The 19,180-nt window shown below is 42.8% G+C and overlaps 1 protein-coding gene across 5 annotated transcripts in view; it reads left to right on the forward strand.

Moving 5' to 3' along the window:
* Positions 1–15,231, forward strand: part of UBAP2 (ubiquitin associated protein 2) — a 1,803,012-nt gene extending 1,787,781 nt beyond the window's left edge. For 4 of the 5 annotated variants that reach the window (XM_078674719.1, XM_078674718.1, XM_078674717.1 and 1 more), the window contains exon 28: positions 14,998–15,231. In XM_078674719.1, the coding sequence (XP_078530845.1) occupies positions 14,998–15,093 (96 nt within the window). In that variant the 3' untranslated portion in view covers positions 15,094–15,231. The remainder of the gene's footprint in view (positions 1–14,997) is intronic. The other variant, XM_078674721.1, reaches the window with a different exon arrangement.
* Positions 15,232–19,180: the final 3,949 nt, after the last annotated feature.

Genomic DNA, 19,180 nt, shown 5'->3' on the forward strand with positions numbered 1-19,180 from the left:
GGAGAATGGGCTCAGACAATGCTAGACAGCGCAGCAGAAGTGAGCATAGCTCGCAAAGTCCTTATGAATCATCTGGAGACAGTGGACACGAATGAATATCTTCAAGTGGAAACTGCAGACACCAGAGTTAGCAAACCTCACAAAATATATGAAATAACTTTACGTATAGAAGGGGATAAGACTAGAAAAATAAGGGGACTATTTTGGGATAATCTCTCCAAGGGCTATGACATCCTTCTAGCTGAAAAAGACTGGCCACCAGAGTTTGTCAGGGACTGCCCTCATGGCGAAGAAATAATTATGCCTGCCTTCTCAAATCATATCCCAATTCATAAAAAATACACACTTGCTAGAAAGTGGGCAGTAGCTCAAGCTCCTGCTTTATATAAAAATCACGCAGGATGGGATGAGGACTCTCCTCCTCACAAAATCCAGTTAAAATCACAACCTACTGCACAAAGACAGTACCCAATTAAGCAAGAAGCTAAAAAACAGGTAAAAGAAATCCTAGATCAACTAGAATACCAGGGGGTGATTGAAACTTGCACCTCACAAATGAACAACCCTTTGTTTCCTGTCTCCAAACCAGACAATTCATATCGTCTAGTTTTGGATTACAGACACCTTAACTCATGTTGCAAAACTTTTGCAGTGCAAAACTCGCATAGTGCAGCGCTAATGAACAACATAGTGCGCAAAAAATACAAAACAACATTAGACATCTCTAATGGATTCTTTTGTCAAAATATAGCACCAGAGAGCAGATATTTGTCTGCGTTCTCAATAAATGGCGCTCAAAAACAATTCTGTCGGTTACCCCAAGGGTTCAAGAACAGCCCAGGATTATTCTCAGCGAGAGTAACAGAGTTACTACAAACATATGATGACGAAGCATTATCTTATGTCGACGACATATACCTAACAGATGATGACTTGGATACTCACTTGAAGAGAGTGAACACCATAATACTTGGGTTCGCAGCAGAGGGTTACAAATTCAACTTTAAAAAATCTCGAATTGCCCATCTAACAGTCCTGTTCTTAGGATATGAATTATCAAGTGAAGGCAAAAGCCTGGCTGACAATTTCCTAGAGAAATGTGCCGTACTCCAAGCACCTAGAACACTAAAAAAACCTACAGTCAATTCTAGGCTTCCTAAATTTCGGAAGAACATACATTGCAAATTACGCAGAAAGGGTCAAGCCCCTTTATGATCTAATAAAACCAGATTTTAAAAGAACCAATTGGACTCAAACACACACAGAAATTTTGAGATCCTTACAAACAGACATGTTAATAAAAACAAAATTAGAAACACGTGATAACACACGCAATCTTGTGATTCGAGTCATCCCAGGAAGATGCGGATTCACATACCTGACCTCTAATGAGGGAGAAAAGGTACCAATTGCATTCAAATCGCACTTGTTCACAGAAGCTGAAAAGAAATTCAGCATTAAAGAAAACATTATTCATGCAGTTCAAACCGCAATAGCTAGAGAAAAAGATAAAGCTGAAGGTAGACACATCGCAGTCAGAACAGCAGAATCAGCCTTTGAGGCATTAACAACACCGTGTAATTTACCAACAACAGCATTGAATCCGGAATGGATACAATGGGTGAACTCAATTACAACGGACAAAGTAAAATACTACTTTGATCCAGAATTAAAAGAATTGAAAAATCTAGAATATGAAAGAACATTCCCTCTGCCAATCGACATTCTGCCATTACGACAGTACGCATGTGTAATCTATACAGACGGACATGCTCAACCCTCCGTTTGGGGAGAACAAGCATACAACCCCACATGTGAGATTACAAAGAAAGTGTGGCGCGGAGGTAAACTAAGACCTCTATTAACAAGAACACACTCAGTAGAAACTAATTCAGAACAACAGGCTGAAAGAATAGCATTGAAAATGGCGCTAGATAATGCAGATCGCGAATTCCCGACACTCATAGTGTCCGATTCATATTACTGCGTCAAATCATATAACAACGATTTGCAGACATGGATTCAAAACGGTTACAAAGATGACACAGGTGCAACAATAAAGCAAAAATTGCTTTGGGAACAAATAGTTCTGTTACAAAAAGAACTACCAAAGACTCACGTGATACATACACTGAGTCATCAACGTGATGGCGTTCACGTTGCAGGGAATTCATTGGCTGAGACAGCCACAGCGGTAGCAACTGAATCGGCTTCCGTAGCTAGAAAAAAGTGTACAATGAAATACATTGACGGTGAAACAGTGCTGTCGGTAAAAACGTCATCAAAAGGCGACTGCTCAGCGCTACCGATCAACTATCCACTCAATTATACATACATAATCGATGCAAACTCCGTCCCTTTTGCTCGAATCCCTGGAGTGGGGGATAGAGTAATTCCAAACATGGACAGGAGAACTTTGTTAATTACAGACGCACATATGGGCGAGGGTCTCAGACACCTCAAACTAAAAGATTCTCTGGAAGAACTACAATCAGTGTACTGGTGGCCAGGCATGAGCCTGCAGCATCACATTTTTGTAAAAAAATGCCCGGACTGCAACAGAGATCGCAGTGGCGAGAGAAACGGTATACTCCCGTGGCTTTTCACTCCAGAAAGGATCAGCAGTAAAAAGCAAAGCGTCCGATTAACATATACAGGCTAGTTTCCACTTATAATATAGATCCCCAGCGCTCGGCTGACGTCTGGACTGTTATACAAAGATTTGCGAGTCTAAATGGCATATACGCTAGGAGCATGCTACGTTTGACCAATGTTTTCACTTTAGCCCTCAAGCTTGTGGGGAAGCACGGCCAAATGAGCATAGCGATGCAGGATTCTTCTCACTTCCTTCCTGAGGGATACGGGATGGTGTAAAGAAAAAACCAAGGCATAAAGCTATCTATAACAGAAAGGATATTAGGTTCGGGAGCTGGGTGGGTCAAACATCTAATAAGTGTCCAACGTAGTCTAAATAACCTGCCAAGAAATTCTCTAAAGGGATTCAGTCCGTACGAATTATTGTTTGGAACTAGGATGTTAGTCTTAGATCTTGACAGTCAGACTTCAGTGGTAAAGGAAAAAAGCTTTGATATCAAAGATCGTTTGGCTATTTTGCAGGACTTAAACAAAACAAGAAAAGACCTGAGCAACATAAAGTTGAAACAACAGCCAACAACCACTGAAGAACCACCACCTGTCCCAGCAAGACCTGTCTGGATTCCAAAAGTCGGGGATCTAGTCAGAGAAAAGATCGCGGTAAAGAAGGAATTTGGGCCTTCTTACAGAAAAGCAGTTCCTGTCTTGTCTATCAACGGGACTAAGATCAGTTGTACTACCGCCGCTTGCTGGAAAAAAGGAGAACCGAGTTGTATCCATCGACCTGGTAAAACCACAATCATGTGGCCGATAACAAATAGTAGGCCAAGTGGACTCCCAATAAGTAGTAGAACACCAAGATTTGCTACCAATACAGAGGTCCAAACAAAGAGGCTAATCACATTCGAAACGCCTACAGAAGAACAACGAGGACTATGCAACAATGCATTGGAACTTAAACCTCTGAAAACCCAAATAAAAACATTTAGTAAAGACACACCAACCTACAATGAAATAACAAACGAATATGCAAGAAACAGTAATCCTGAAGCAATTGGAACAATTGACAGAACTGCATCCGGCTACTTCATAAACTTCGATGATTCCTCTGAAGACCTCAGTGAATCAAAAACACAGCCATCAACAAAAACCTTTAAAGATAAAGCTAAAGAACTTTTGAAACAACTGAAAGAAACCTATCTGATTTCTCCATGGATTGAATTTTGGATGGGCTTTGGTGCATTTATCCTCATACTTTGGCTCATCATGGTACTAACTTTGGGACGCTTCATTGAGGGAAAATATGCTAAAATGGACACAGCAAGTCAGAAAATCAACTTGATCCTCAAACCACACACATCTTCACACGTCGAGAAAAGAGAACTTTCTTCAGTCAACTTCACAGCCAATCCTATACCGGGTGGGGTAGCATGGGACAATACTGACTACGAAATTTATGGTCCGGTTGAGATCCTGAAATATCCACACCAAATTAAGATCTCGTTGAGTGACTTTGTAAAAACAAGCACATTTGCTGATGATTGGGACTTTGAAAGTATAAATAATATGATGTCTGACTTAGTGATGTCTGCTAAATTTACCAAACATGATTATTTGCAGGGTTCGACTAATTATGATAGTATGTACTGTTACAACCACTATGGTAACCATTTCTACATAAATCTGCACAACCTAGAAATGTTTTAAATTATAATCAATGGGAACATTGTGCAACCCCTCCAAAAGGAAGCTCAAGAACCTTTTACGACAAATATTCATACTTTTCAGGGTTCAACACAAGTAATGCTGAAACATTTTATTTTAAATTGTCAAATAAGACAGGGACAAAGACCATGCTAACAAACACGAAATTGATATATTCAGACTCATTTTTTGAACAAATGAATACTTTTGGTTTTGATTATTGGGACAAAAATGTTGAAGTTAAAAGTATTTGGGGTACAAAAGAATGGCAAGTACAAGGTATAGAATCATTGTTTAGAGCCTGCATGATCCCAGAACAAATTATATTTTTAAATGACACTGTTCAACAAACTACCTGTCTTGGCCTACCCAAAATCAAAGACTTAAATAAACCGTCTATTCCAAAGCCAACAATGAACAGCAATAGCTCTACAGATGAAGAGATAGACGTAAACTATATATTAAACCAAAACAGAACACATCCTGATTGGAAACAGTGGTTGATCTGGCCCACAGATACTAATAACTGTCAAGACAGATTCCTGAACAAAAAACAGGGGTTCAAATTGACCAGGCCAGACCCTAGATATTCCCAAAGACAACACCCAGGGATAATAACCACCTACAGTGTGGGCAAATTATGCCTTCAATGGCTACAAACTTCCACACTGACAGAAATTAAACAACACCTAACTTTACTTACTGATGGTGCTGACTTGCGTGATTTCATTATGGGACTGCGCAAACAGCGTCAAAAACGCTTCATAGCAGCCTCTGTATATGCAGCTTACAATGAGGCCTGGAAGGTTACTCAAATTGAGACAGCAGAAAGTATACGGGAAATTGACCGTATTAATTTGGAAAAATCACTTTCTGTAGTGGACAATGGGTTAATGACTGTCCTCCAGAATTTTTTCTTTGGACAGCATTGTGTCTTCAGCAATCGACATAATATCGCAAGACTTACTGTTACAACACGGTCAGTCTCAATTGCGTTCTATTGTACAGCTTGGCTGGACGTTACAAAATCTGCGTTCAGGCTATGTGCCTTGGCGTTTAATCAACACAACGTCACTTTTTAATATCTTTAACCTTACTGATAAACAAATCAGTATGGCACAAAAGGGTGCTGATTATACAATCCTGAGCATTGAGAAACTCGAGAGATTACCAGTGACAATGTCAGAACGACCTGTCAGTGAATGGATAATACATGGGATAATTAATATTCCAATATCAACCTTCAGGTTTCAATACTGCCAAAAATATATACAGGCTGGCATGTACGAAAAATTGGGAAAAGGGTACATTAAGACAACATGGAACTTGCCCTATTCACATGCATGTGTCAGTAATAAAGGACAGAAAGTGTTTCTTAGTGGCAATAATTGTGCGATGTCACTAAGCGGTACACTTCTGTGTAATGGAATTAGTTTGCATGGAGCCTGTGAAGGGAACTCAAATAACCTTTCATGTCCCAAGCAAGGCGCACCTGCAACAGAGATAGAACCATTCCTTAAAAGACTCTATAACGGGAGTTACATTCTAATTGTGGATCGCAGATGTTGTAGTCTTATGCCGGGGACTCCTTATCTCGTAACTACGACTGCGAAGGTCATGTGCTGTGGACACTCATTGTTCCCCAGCTCCTTTCCAGACAGGGAGGCAAGGGCATGGCCTAACTTGAAAATTACTTTTATTCGAATAGATACTTTAAGCAGAATGAAAACAGTGCTTCTTCAGACGCCGACCAGACTCACGTCATCAAAAGAAACGTATGATCTCCTAGTCGCAAGGACGACTGCAGAGATTCACTCATTGTTATCAACTAATTCCCCCATACATTTTGCAGAAATCCTGAATGAAATCTTAAATATTTCTGATACCAATGGAGTCTCAAAGGTATTTAAGACAGCATTTTCGATGGCATTAACACCATTCAAAGCCATACTGGGTATTTTTCCAGATTTCGTCCATTCGATTTTTGGCGGACTTCCCCTCATTTTAGGACTAATTGCAGGAATCCTATTCTTGGTCCTTATATTTCGTTATGGCAAACCGTGTCACAGACAAAACACCTGCGACAAGGGAAGAAACAATCCGAGCCATTGGATACCGGGACCGGATATCAAAAATCCTGGGACTATCCCGGCTTAGAGACCTGAACATGACTTGGTTTCTTTCATTTCGACCAATGTGGCATCGATGTGTTTTACCTGTATTAAGGTGCCTGCTGTGCGGAGAAGAATGCGTGTTGGACACCTGTCTGACGCTACAATCAGCTGCGCCAATGGATGCAGAAACATTGTTGAGTCCAATAAAGGCTCATGCTTTGTGCTGCCCTCAACGGCTGCCAATCCTGATGACGGCATTCGTGGAAACTTCACCACTACGATTAAGGGGTAGTGGAGTTCAAGATGAAAGCAGCATCGATCAGGTACGACCTTCTGTCAGCAATAATAATCAAAACGTCAATGGAGACAATCATGCGCACGAATGCATGGTTACACCTTTTTCCGAGTTAGTGGAACTCTCCCAGGAAGCTGTTGGCAGCTTTTTCGACAGTCTAAATGATATGATGTTCTCACCAGAGCAGAAATAGAGACTTTTAAGCAAGCTAGCACACGGCGTTCCCAACACCCTGAATTTGGCCTTCAACTTTAATAGCAAAATAACATGAACAATTTTCCCTCCAGTTCACGGACAGCGATTTTTCAGCAGCCCCAAAATATTTTTTTACGATTTTTCGGGACACTTATCTTCTGCTTAAAGTAAGAACTATTCTTAGAGAACTAAAATTTCTATTTTTAGAAACTTTATAGACATTAGCTGCCCGCTGGTATGTTCATAATTATGTTTATTCTGTGATGAAATGGTCTCGAAACTTTTTCTTCTGTATTAAGAGCCATTTCATGTGTAAATTCTCATATACCAATTAGCAATAATGTATACATATGCGTGATTACTTTAGCATTATTCTACAGCTTGAGTGCATATAGTACATGTGAATATTTTTTTCCGTACATTACATTATTCGAAATGCATTATATGTATTTTGGGGTGGTAAGGTATACACGATACTCTACAGTATGTTTTACTATGCCTAGATTAGTAAACATGGCCATAGTTAGCGTGGAGTGGGTGTGATGTATTCTTATAGGTTCTGTATCGATCCCCCTATTCCTGACCCTGTTCTGGTTAACAAGTTAACTAGCAGCCATCCCATGATGCAGAAACCGTTATCTGATTAAGCCACACTACGGCACAGGAACGTGTTATCTGATTAGGTCATAACGCTTGCCATCTAATTAGACAAGCGATATTCCTCCAGCCCCTGATAAGGCATACGGAGTTCTCAAAACAAATCAAACCTATGACAACCTGGGAAAAACCCTGCGGCCATTGTTTTGATTTCATCGAGAACTTCAGCAAAAGAATGTGCTAACGACCAAGTCGTATGACATCCTTATTGACGTATCTATGTCCATCCTTACGTCAATCTCGGCACCTTACAGGTATAAATATTACCGGTATTGCCTTAAGCAAACACACGCGGTGGTGACGAGCTCGGAGCAGCCAGACTTGCCGAAGCCCAGAGCAGAGCAGACCCCGCTGGCGCAGCCCCGCCTTCCTGACGCGCTGAGAACGAGACGCTGCTTTCTCCTGCCGAGAAATCCAGCTCCGGCGCTTCCGGGTAGCCCTCGCAGGCAGCCTGGAATATCGAGACCAGAGACGAGAGATACCATCCCTCATTCATCCTAAATTCCAGGTACAGAACTGAATAACCCCTTGCAGAGAATTCTTGAGTCAGTCACTTGGCAAAACAAACTTAACTTAAACTGCTACTTTCTATTCCCTCCCACGTATTAGGCTTAGGTCAGGTACACCGGGGTAGGCGTAGTTAGAAACACCAGTTGAGTACGATTAGTCAAATGTATACGTGTATGTATCTATTTTATCCATTTTAAACCACCTTATGGCTTAGAAACCATATAAATGTTTTTACAGTATTATTTTATACTTCTGCTTTTATTGTATGCACTTTACTTAACCATAAGTATTGCGATGATATCGATCCATTTCTCTTGTACGAGAAAAGAGACTGATCAATAAATAACATCTTTTATTGAACACGCCCGTCTCTTCCTTTTCTCTACAATCTGGTGAAACTAAGAATGCACGTACTGACTGAGTAAAATAAGTTGTCTTTTGTTTTCACACGACTCTAGAGATACACTCTTGATTAGGGGAGAGCAAAGTTGTCATGTTCTATGGTTGTCAGAAACTAAATCCCTTCTTGTCTATCCAGGGAGGTTCAACTCCTCCTTGCCTATTCGAGAAAGTTTCTAGTGAACTCTGAGCTAGCTGGCAAACCCAAAACTTTAAGTCTAATATCGACAATAGAAGACCTAGTTAACGTCTGGTCTAGGCCTATACTATTGAAGGTATTATTCCAATGCGCAGAGCCTATTGGGATAATAGGAACTACACTACAAGGTGGGTGATGCAAATAGTCCGAAGGGACTACATCCTCCCCCTCGAGACTGCCCCTCCATTTATGCTTCCAGCGTACGATCGGCTGACGGAGGATCACCTTGCTTTACTCCGCGAGGAAGTCTAGACTCTCTTGGCCAACTGAGCATTTAAGAGGGTTCTGGAGCCCAAAGTAGGCAGTGGTTGCTATTTCTGCTACTGTAGGACATAGGCCTTGAAGATGCAGCTGTATAGTCCAGGAGATGTTGTTGGATCTTATTAGCCTTCCATGAGCTGTCCCACGCCGGTTGACGAAATGCAAAATGTTCAGCGATAGCGGGATCACCAACAAGGCTTGGCAAAAGCATCAGATGTGTTACTGGTTGAATTACAGCATTGTGGACCAGCAAGGTCTGAGTGATTCACCTACTACAGGTAAGTCGGGGCTGGCCCTCAGCAAGCAGGAGAGTCAGCTGGAATCAGTGGTGACCCCAGAAGGACCCTTTAGCAGCAGGTATTGAGTCGCAGTGAGGCCTTAGCAGCACACTGAAGGAGGCCCACGGCTCAGGGGATGCAGGGAAGATATCACTTTTGAAGCTGTGTGATGCTTAGGGCTGGGGGCTTCTTGGAGCACAAAGACCTCCGGACTGGAGAGCCAACAAGCCTTGGCAACAGCAAATAGACGTGGTGCACAGGGTACGCAGTTCCCGCAGCTCCATAAGGGATTACAGCCTTCCAAATTAAGAGAAGACTGGTCCGACCTCAGGAGAGCCATTAAACCACCACCTGTGTTGTAGAGCCTTGGATAGTCCGTGGGACAGCAGCATCCATACGCCGGTCGTTTTGGTCACAGTGCCTGCAGGTACAGGGAAGTGACTCTTTCACTCCAAGGGAGGTCCCTTCCAGTTGTCCTTAACAGAGTTTATTTATTTATTTATGCGTTTTTATATAGCGCGGACTTTACCCGAAGGTGTCAGAGCGCTTCACAATAGGAACAGAACTGATACATGAGAACATTACAAGTGAGCAAAATACAAAAGCAAACGTTACATTAAACGACGCAAAAATGACAATCGTGAGCCAACAAAATACAAGAGGTAGCAAACGGTGCATTACAAAAGTGACAATCGTGAACCAACAAAATACAAGAGGTAGCAAACGGTGCATTACAAAAGTGACAATCGTGAGCCAACAAAATACAAGAGGTAGCAAACGGTGCATTACAGGAGTAAAAAGTGACGTGTGCAGGTTACAAAAGCGTACAAACTAAACATAGAGGTAAAATACTGTAATATATGGACGACACTCAAGCACAAACGTTATGTGGGCACTGGTGGCACTTGTGCAGGTATCGAAAACAAACAAATTTAAGAGGTAGAAAACAGTGTGTTACAAGAGAAAGTGACGGGTGCATGTTACACATGAGTCCCAAACACAGGTAGGGTAGTACTGCAATAAATGGCAGACTCTCAAACCACAAGAACACACTGGGAGGACACTTCCAAAGTCATGTAAAGTAGATTTTTCAATAATTAAAAGGGCTTCCTTCAGATAATAGGGAGGGCATGGATTACATTTGGAAGTGTCTTTGAAGGAGGAGAACTTTGAGGTCAGTTTTGAAGGCCTGGGAGGAGGTGGTGGTCCGGAGCTGAGGCGGAAGTGAGTTCCAGACTCTCACTGCGCTGCCTGAAAAAGATTGGGCCATCGATCTTTCCTTCTTGAAAATGGGGGGTTCCAGCAGTAGATTTTCCGCATTTCGTGATGGTCTACAGCCTCCAGAGAGTTTCAGTTTATTCGCCAGGTAGCGCGTAGAGGAGGAGTGCAAGCCTTTGTGGGTGATGCCAGCAGTCTTGTAGATAGCTCTAGCCTCGATGGGAAGCCAGCGGAGGGTGGATAACATTCGCTTCTTTTGGCCCCATAAATGAAACGAGCTGCTGAATGGAGAACAGACTTAAGGGGGGATAGGTGGGATTTGGGGAGGCCAGTCAGAAGAGAATTGCAGTAGTCCAGTGTAGAGAGGACCAGCGATTGGACCAGGGTTTTAAGGTCATGCTCCGGGAAGAAGCGACGAATCCCCCATAGAAGGCGCAGTTGGTATCGGGCAGACTTTGCAATTGAATTAATGTGGGAGAGTAGATTGAGTTTTGTGTCGAGTATGACACCGAGGGATTTTGCGCTGTCGACAATGATGGGTTTGTTGTTCAGCAGATTCATCTGGTCCATCCATGATTGAACCGGGGGAGGAGAAGGAGAGGAGGAGTAATTCAGTTTTGGAGGGATTCAGAATCAGTTGATGTGTTGACATCCAATTTTGAATGGAGTCGAGGGTAGAGCTTAGGACGGAGAGATCGTGAGTGGAGGCAACCTTGAGGTAGATTTGAGTGTCGTCTGCGTAGAGATGATAGTTGACCCCAGATTTACTTAGGAGATTTCCCAGAGGTTCCAAATAGAGATTGAACAATGTGGGTGCAAGAATAGAGCCTTGGGGAACACCTTGACCCACCGCCAGAGGAGATGAAAGACTGTCCGCTATTTTGATCATTTGGGATCTTACAGAAAGGAAAGAAGCAAACCATTTAAGCACAGTGCCCTCCATGCCCATTCTCTGTTGAAGAGTGTTGAGGAGAGTGTTGTGATTGACCGTGTCAAAGGCTGCCGAAAGGTCAAGGAGAATTAGAAGACAAGATCCCCCCCGAGTCTAGTATTCGCAGCGTGTCATCGATCACTTGCAGCAGGGCAGTTTCAGTGCTGCAGTTTTGGATGAAGCCGGACTGAAGATGGTCAAGAAGATCATTGTCCTTGATATGACGAGAGAGTTGTTTCGCAACACATCTTTCTGTGATCTTCGCAAGAAAGGGTAGGTTAGTGATGGGGCGGAAGTTGTTGAGGTCATTCGCATCCGCAGTGGGTTTTTTAAGCAGAGGGGTGACCTGCCCAGTTTTGATGGGAACGGGAAGGGAGCCTTGACAGAGGGAGAGGTTGACCAGAGTGGTCCAATAGGGAAGAGAATGGGTATAGAAGTCAATGGCAATGGCACTAGGGATGGGGTCGAGCGAGTGGTTGGAGGGATTTGTTTCGAGGATGCACTTGAGGAGGACATCTTCAGAGATGGGGTCGAAGTTCTGCCAAATGGCTAGAGATTTGCGCTCCTCTGGAGGGGTAGGATGAGCAACCTGAACCACAAGTGATTTCACTTTTTCGTCAAAGAATACAGCGAAATCAGCAGCTTTCTTAGTAGAATCCTCCAATTTGGACGTTGGGGGAGAGTAGTTAGTATTCTTGATGAGGTCAAATAGTTTTTTGGGTCTATTTTTGGCTGAGTCAAGGAGGGTTCTGAAGTGTGATGCTTTCCCAAGGAAGATGTGCTTGTGGTACTTGGATCTTGCTGAACGAAGCGTAGCCAAATTATCGGTGGAGGGTGCTTGCCTCCATTGTTTCTCCAGGAGTCTTAGGTGCTTCCTTTCTTCATATAGGGATTTGTTGAACCAGGGTGCTGAGGGAATAGGCCTTTTCTTTTTGCTTTGGAGAGGAGCGACGCTATTGATTTCGACTGCAAGGGTCCTTGTGACCCTGGAAGATGTACAGCCTTGGAGGCTGCAGGACGGCTACAAAGCACGGAGACCAAGTTGCAGTAGGAGGCATCCTACCAGAAGCAGTCGTGTCTTGAGTCTGGCCCAACCCAACAGCAGTGTCCAGCAGCAAAATATTCTTGTGGAGGATCCTGAAGATGAGACATGCAGCGGAATCCTTGTCCAGACGAATCTAGGGACCCACCCTCAGGAGATCCTTTAAGTAACCCAGGAAGGGGTTTGGACATCTTCTGCAGTGAGTCACCTATCAGGGGTTGTCATGAACTGACCACTCATGCTCCCAGGGGTCTCTGATCTTGGAAGCAAGAGGGCAGAATCAAGTGGCCACCTTGTAGAGCTCTGGGCCCGGTGGAGGAGCTGGGTATGGGGGGGAGGGGGTGGGGGGGGGGGTCACTCCCCGGTCCTTCGTGTTGTTTCACACCAGAGCGTACGCTAAGGGCTCCTGCACTAAAGTAAACCGGTTTATAAAAGTAGGGCACCAGATGTGCCCATGAAAGCAGTCTGGAGGTACTTTGAAGCACCCTCACCCTAGCCCAGATACACCTATTTCTAAAGGAGAGGTAGTGACACCTCTCCTCTACAGAAACTCCTTTGTTCTGCCTTCACTTGCTGCACTGGCTGGCAAATAGACCCTGCAAGGCTACACAGGTAGTAATTGGCGGTCCCTTAGAGGAGACCCCTCAACCCTCAGTACAAGGTATCATGCAACTAACACTTGAACCAGTGTCCAGTACATACCTTAAGATGACTTCCCTGCATTTACAAAGCCCAGATAATGGAGTCTGGGGTTTGTAGGGATACCTCTACTCATGCAGGGGCACCCACAAACTTAAGAGCCATGCACCCTGCCCTTGGACTGAAGGGCCTGACTTAGGGGTGACTTATATGTTTTAAGTGCAGTGACTGGGATATAAGGTGAACCTTATATCTGCTGTGAAAGGTGCATGCTGCCTTTCACACAGATGGCTATTGCAGACCTGTATTCACAGTTTGCATGGGCTCCCATTGGTGGCATAATACATGCTGCAGTCTATGGAAGACCCCTGGTGTACCAAAGCCCTGGGTACCTTCGTACCATATGCTGAGGACTCACAAGGGTACACCCGTATGCCAATTGTGAGGTGTGAAAAGTACTTACCAACTAATCTAGGGGAGAGAACACAGACACTGGAGACCTGGTTAGCAGGATCCCAGTGTACTACAGTCTAAACACACTGGCAAAAGGTGGAGGCAACTGTGCCATAAAAAAACCTACATTCTTACAGTAACTGACGTCTGCACGCAGCGGTGGAGCCAATATAGGTGACACAGACGTCACTACGGCATAGACGATGCTGACAATGTCACGCGGAGCCAACCAACTTCGCCTACCGGCGTGCAGGGCTAGATCATGTCTCTACGAAATAAGGTCTTACAGAAGGTAAGCAACTTATTTCCTGCCAAAACATTTAGTGATGCCCCGTTTAGACTTCAATCCGGTTCCTACATTCCTGATATGTACCCCATTGGAGCCAATGCACAGTTGCTCATTGAGGTTGCTAACGTTAAAGGCTGTGTCCCTCATTGTCTTCACGTCTGCTCGTTTCATAGGAGAGCTGAAGCATCTTCCTCCCAGACAGCTAGTGTTTAGCACTCCGGCAGCATTGGACAGTGCATCACCCTTCCAGCGTTCTTCGGTGCACCTCATCCTACATAAATCGTACCAAAGACCATTAGGTGGCTAATTAACTCTGTGTGGGGTTTCCTGGGTCAAAGAAGGAAAGATCTGTGCAAAAACGGACCATCTCTAGCTGAATCGTCCTTTGCATAAAGATCTGAGACCGACTCGTTAAGAAACAATCTCCTTGATACTTGCGGGTTCATTCCACCACAGCGGAAGCTGTTACCACTGTGTTGGAATGCAGAGTGCTTGTTCTCGGTAGCTGCCATGTTGTGACGTGGTGTTGCTTGACATGTTCATAAAACACTGCTGCCTTGATATCGAGTGCCGGTGGAAGGGGTAATTTGGCCTTTCAGTCATCAAGATTTCCTGGTCTGAGCCTTTCCACAGATCCACCGTGTGTAGAGGTACTGCTGTGATATCTATTCTCAAAGCGAGGAATCTGCTGTTAGAAGTATCCATCAGAACAAATTAATCACCTTTGGTAGCGTTTTTTCTAGTGTTTAAACAGATTCCCCACTGACCCACACCCTTCTGCTTTCCGTGGAATGGACTATTTTGCTCCATTCTAAAAGGCGCCAAATTAGGGATCTGCATGTGGTCACAATCTGATTAGTAAGGCTCTGCATCTGGCGCATATAGATATCAGAAAGACTGACGTTGACATGCAAAGATGGCAGTTATATTGTGGCTCTGACATCACTTTCGGGGATGGACGGACCAGATGCCAACCTGCATATTGCCACTTATCAATGCATGAGCGGATTTCTGCGGTCTCAGAGTACAGTTTGGTACCTGGGGTTATTCACAAGGTGAGTATTCTGCGAAAGACTTTTACCCAAGGTAAGTAGGCTGTTCTTTATGATCATTTTCAGAACAATAACGTAAATGTTGCTGGTAATAAGCCATATAAGAATTTCCCCTCCCATGTTCCTTCTAGAAAATAACAATTTGTGTGATCTTATTGTTTCACAGGGTGTTTCAGGACAGCGCAGTCAGTCAAATGCCATGCAGCAAAAGTCTCAGGCTAACAAAACTGCCTACGCCAGTTCGCCGTACTGGACAAATTGAAACCTTTACTTTCTGGAAGTTCAGAAGAGTGCGTGTGGAAGGAAAAAGAATTTAAAAAAGAAGTGGGCTTGTGTCCATTCCTTCAACCCACTGTTTATTAGAAGTATATTTTACAAAAGAAAACAACTGTGATCAGCCAAATTGTCTGTGCGGGGAGAAAACTGCAAACATATTCTCACTTGTGAATATTGCCCGCTTTCTTTTTGGTTTGCTGTTGTATGTAATATATTTATGTATGTATTTGTAAATGTAATAGAGCCTAAATGTGGTTTTTCTGCATTTTGCAGCATTTTTTTTGTAGGGGGAAATTGACTGACCATCTGCAGCAGTGCATATATATATAAATATATATAAATATTTTTTGTTGTTGTTTTTAAGCTCTATGGGCTTTATATTGGGTCAAAAGGAGGACAAAAGTGCCATTTTTTTTAAGCTGGAGCCTGTTATTTAAATGCACTTAGTTCCAGTAGATCTGGCAGAAAAATCAAGGTTTCTGTCTAATGAAATACATCATTTCAATTGTTGAGGTTTTTTTGTGATTTGTTCCCATTCTTTTCTCCCTCTTCATCTGGAGGCTTCTATTAAAGACTTGGTGGTCGCCTCACAGTTATGTTACGCACAGAACCGTCACCTGTTTATTTTTAAACTTTTTTTTAAAAAACAGAAATAAATCTTTAACAGTTTGTTTTTCTTGGTTCTTAGCAAGATGACATGAGACTGCTTGTTTTTTTGGGAATAGGGCAGGGTTCGAAGGAGACAAAATGTCTGCGATTGGTAGCTAAAACTATCCTTTTCGAGGCAATTTGTATCTTGCATCTAAAAACTCTTCCTAACCCTCATCCATGTCCCAGCTGTGCAAACTACACTCCTGAAATCGAAAATTGAAATGTCAGCATTCATAAGACCAGAAAAGGAAAAAATACCACAGCGCCCACAAAGAAAAAAAATACTTTTTCTTATTACCCTGCACTAATACATCATGAATGTTTTAGAATTTTAATTTTTCTACCCCCTTACTCCACCTAATAAAGTTCGGAGAGGTTATATATGGTTTACTGTTTTTCATTTGGGTCTACGTGAGCTTATATGTATGAAATAACTATCTATGATTGTCCTTAAGTGAATATTCTTTAATATTGATTAGTGTTGACTGGACCTGCCCCCCTGCAGGATCCATAAGCACATTTACTAAACTATAACGTTTTTTATAGAAAAACAGTTGGTTTTTAAAATGTAAACATCATTTTGAACTCTTTTTTACAGACTGTATTGGCGCTAGGGGGAGTGCCAAAGACTTAATCATTGAAAGATTATTATACACCAGATCCACAGCGTAGGTCAAGGTGTAGAGGAAGTAGTCTAGATGCATTTGTGGTGCACAGTTAGGACATAAGGCTGCACACACCCTTCCCTGTCTTTTTTTCTTTGACAATCAAATGTCTTGCATGTTGGCTCTTAAATGACATCCTTTTCCAAATTTAGATAGGCAAACAGTGGTGAAGACCACATCTCTAAAACTAGAAGGGGTGATCCTCTAAAGTTTTAAGCTGTTACACCGGTGAATAAATCAGTACTGTTGTTGATTAAAGAATCCCTTGTGGTGGAAGACTCTAAGTATGGTATCCAAGTGGAGTTTGCATGATTCAGTCACCTTGGTATCTGAATTTTCAGGATAAAGTAACACTTTATTCAGGAAGATTTCTTTGCAAAGAATTATTTGTGCTCTTTAAAACACCTCATAGTGGGTACTCGATGCATAAATTTTTTGGGTCTAAAAGTCCATATGTATATTTTATTGAAACTGTTTACCGACGGGATTATTCCTGCCTTGTCTGAAAGGTTAATATTGGACTTCTCAGTTGGTTACAGCTAATGGCCTTTCTCCTTAATTGTGAAACTTTGAATTGAAGTGGAGCGCCTAAGTATGGGATGCTTGACATAGCTTTTCTCCAAAAAAGAAGGGCCGGGAGCTTTTTAAGCTGGTCCTGCACACGTACTCCCAACCGAGAACTAAGTGTAATCGGCCAGTGTGCAGTTCGTAAGTGTAAGTAGGAGTGTTCAGGTCTGTGAAAAAGTGCCCTCACAGACCCCGAAGGATGTAATGCTTCATCATATGGGCCTGCTCCTCGTCGGGCTGGTGCTGCAATGCCCGACATGCAGCCGCGAAGGGGCTCATTGGTGGATATATTTTTGGTGAAGCCATTTGGGGCATGTGGGTGTGTGGAATAAGTAGTGAAGTGAGTGCAAAGTGGTGTTAAAATGGTTTAGGGATCCCCTATTGCCTAAATGTTATTCCTCCACCTCTCTAACCTAACTAAAAACAATGATGCCCTAACATGGTACTATGATCCTAAACAGCCTGTGTGGTGTTTAAGGTTGACATGTTTCTAGCCTTACGGGTCTAGTGGCAATTCATCAGGACCAGTGGTCTCAGGATCTTATCGTAAATCAGTTAGCGCAAAAATAAGGACCCCCCTGTAAACTAATTAATGTTCCTATGACAGGAAAAATGCAATTGGCAAAACAAAATCACTAGGCTACATATTGGTCAGATACTAATAAACTCAGACCTAAAATAGAAACCTGATGAAAGAACAGCTTAATGTACCAAAAAGTTATAGAAATATGTCTCCTTTTATTATTTATACAAAATATTTAAAAAGGTGGCAACGTTTCATCGCACATTTTTAAACATGACAACAGATGAATGTGTCACTGGCTATACCCCGGGACTGAATACCTATGGGTGATTTTACGCTTTCGAAGTTGTCTTACGAGCCTAGACACCAATTGCTATACATCACAATATTCATTACAGTGTGATAGATATCACAAAACATTAAAACAATACAGACGTACAGATGTTTTTCCACACTAAAGCAAAAGAAATGTATATAAACATGCATTCAAATATAAAAAATGTGGAGCTGATTCTTGGATGTATCTGCTCACGTTTCAGCAAGCGTGCCACCTTAGTCATGAAACCACATTAAAAGTATTATCAAGACTGAAAGAAATGGGAAGGATATTGCTTCCTATAGCTGCTTCTAGGACGTTTTGTAGTCCAAGTAAGTGCTGAAATGATACCAAGAGACGCACGCGATAATGTGGGGCCAAGTCCGCAAATCTTGGAAAAGTTCCTTCGAATTAAAACTATGGCTAGCATATGTGATCATCTTCCTCGAATTAGGCCTTTTCAACGCCGTCTTTAATGGATTAAACAAATACTATGGCACACAGTCATGCCAGGATGTACTGGTAGAAAGTTATTGTTGTGGAGCCAAAGCAGATACCTGTCCTTGGTCATGCACGTAACAGTCGGAAGATATTTCAAAACACTGCTAAATCTTACACTACTGCAATGCTGGTGCTCAGAGTACAAGGAATGTAATAGTTACCAGCTTGCAAGTGAACACCAGGTCCGATTTACCTGGTATTGAGCGACCTGAAAGAAAAGGATGACAAAAACAACTTTAGCGTGCTGTGTGACAGAAATACTCAGTGGCACGTAATGAGATTGTGAAGTGATCCCAGTATTGATCAAGTGATATTGCAGCATTCATTGACCTTGAGGAGGTCTCAATTTGTGACTAATTCATGATGCAAAAATGTGTCCCAATGGGAATGGAGAGGTAGTCCTTGTGTGGAATATTGCCCTTAGTTTACGTGGAGCTCCGGGAATGCTGACGTGACCTGCATCAGGTAGACTGCTGAGGTCAGGTGTGCGGAAATAGATAGTATTGTATGGTCTGGTTGTGCATCCTCACCATGTAATACACTGAACAACCCCTTTAGGACCCTTGGGTTTTGTTTGCAAAACCTTCAGCTCAACCCCGGGTAGCAAGTGTAAACCCTTTAAACAATGGATGTGATCCGGCAACGGAGGTCATGTGACTCCTCAGGCTACAAAGAGTGAGAGGTGGTCCTGGTCACAGGGTTGACCTCCCTTTAAGTCCTCTCAGGGCAGGCAGAAGTCTAGTCACCATTGGATTACTGGTCTCCCAATATTGCATTACAGACCGCTTTTTCTGGGTCAATAACCTGTTCTCTGGGGGTCCCAGCTGCACTCTGACGACACTCCCGGGCT

Source organism: Lissotriton helveticus, chromosome 2_1 (assembly GCF_964261635.1).
Source record: "Lissotriton helveticus chromosome 2_1, aLisHel1.1, whole genome shotgun sequence".
NCBI lineage: Eukaryota > Metazoa > Chordata > Amphibia > Caudata > Salamandridae > Lissotriton > Lissotriton helveticus.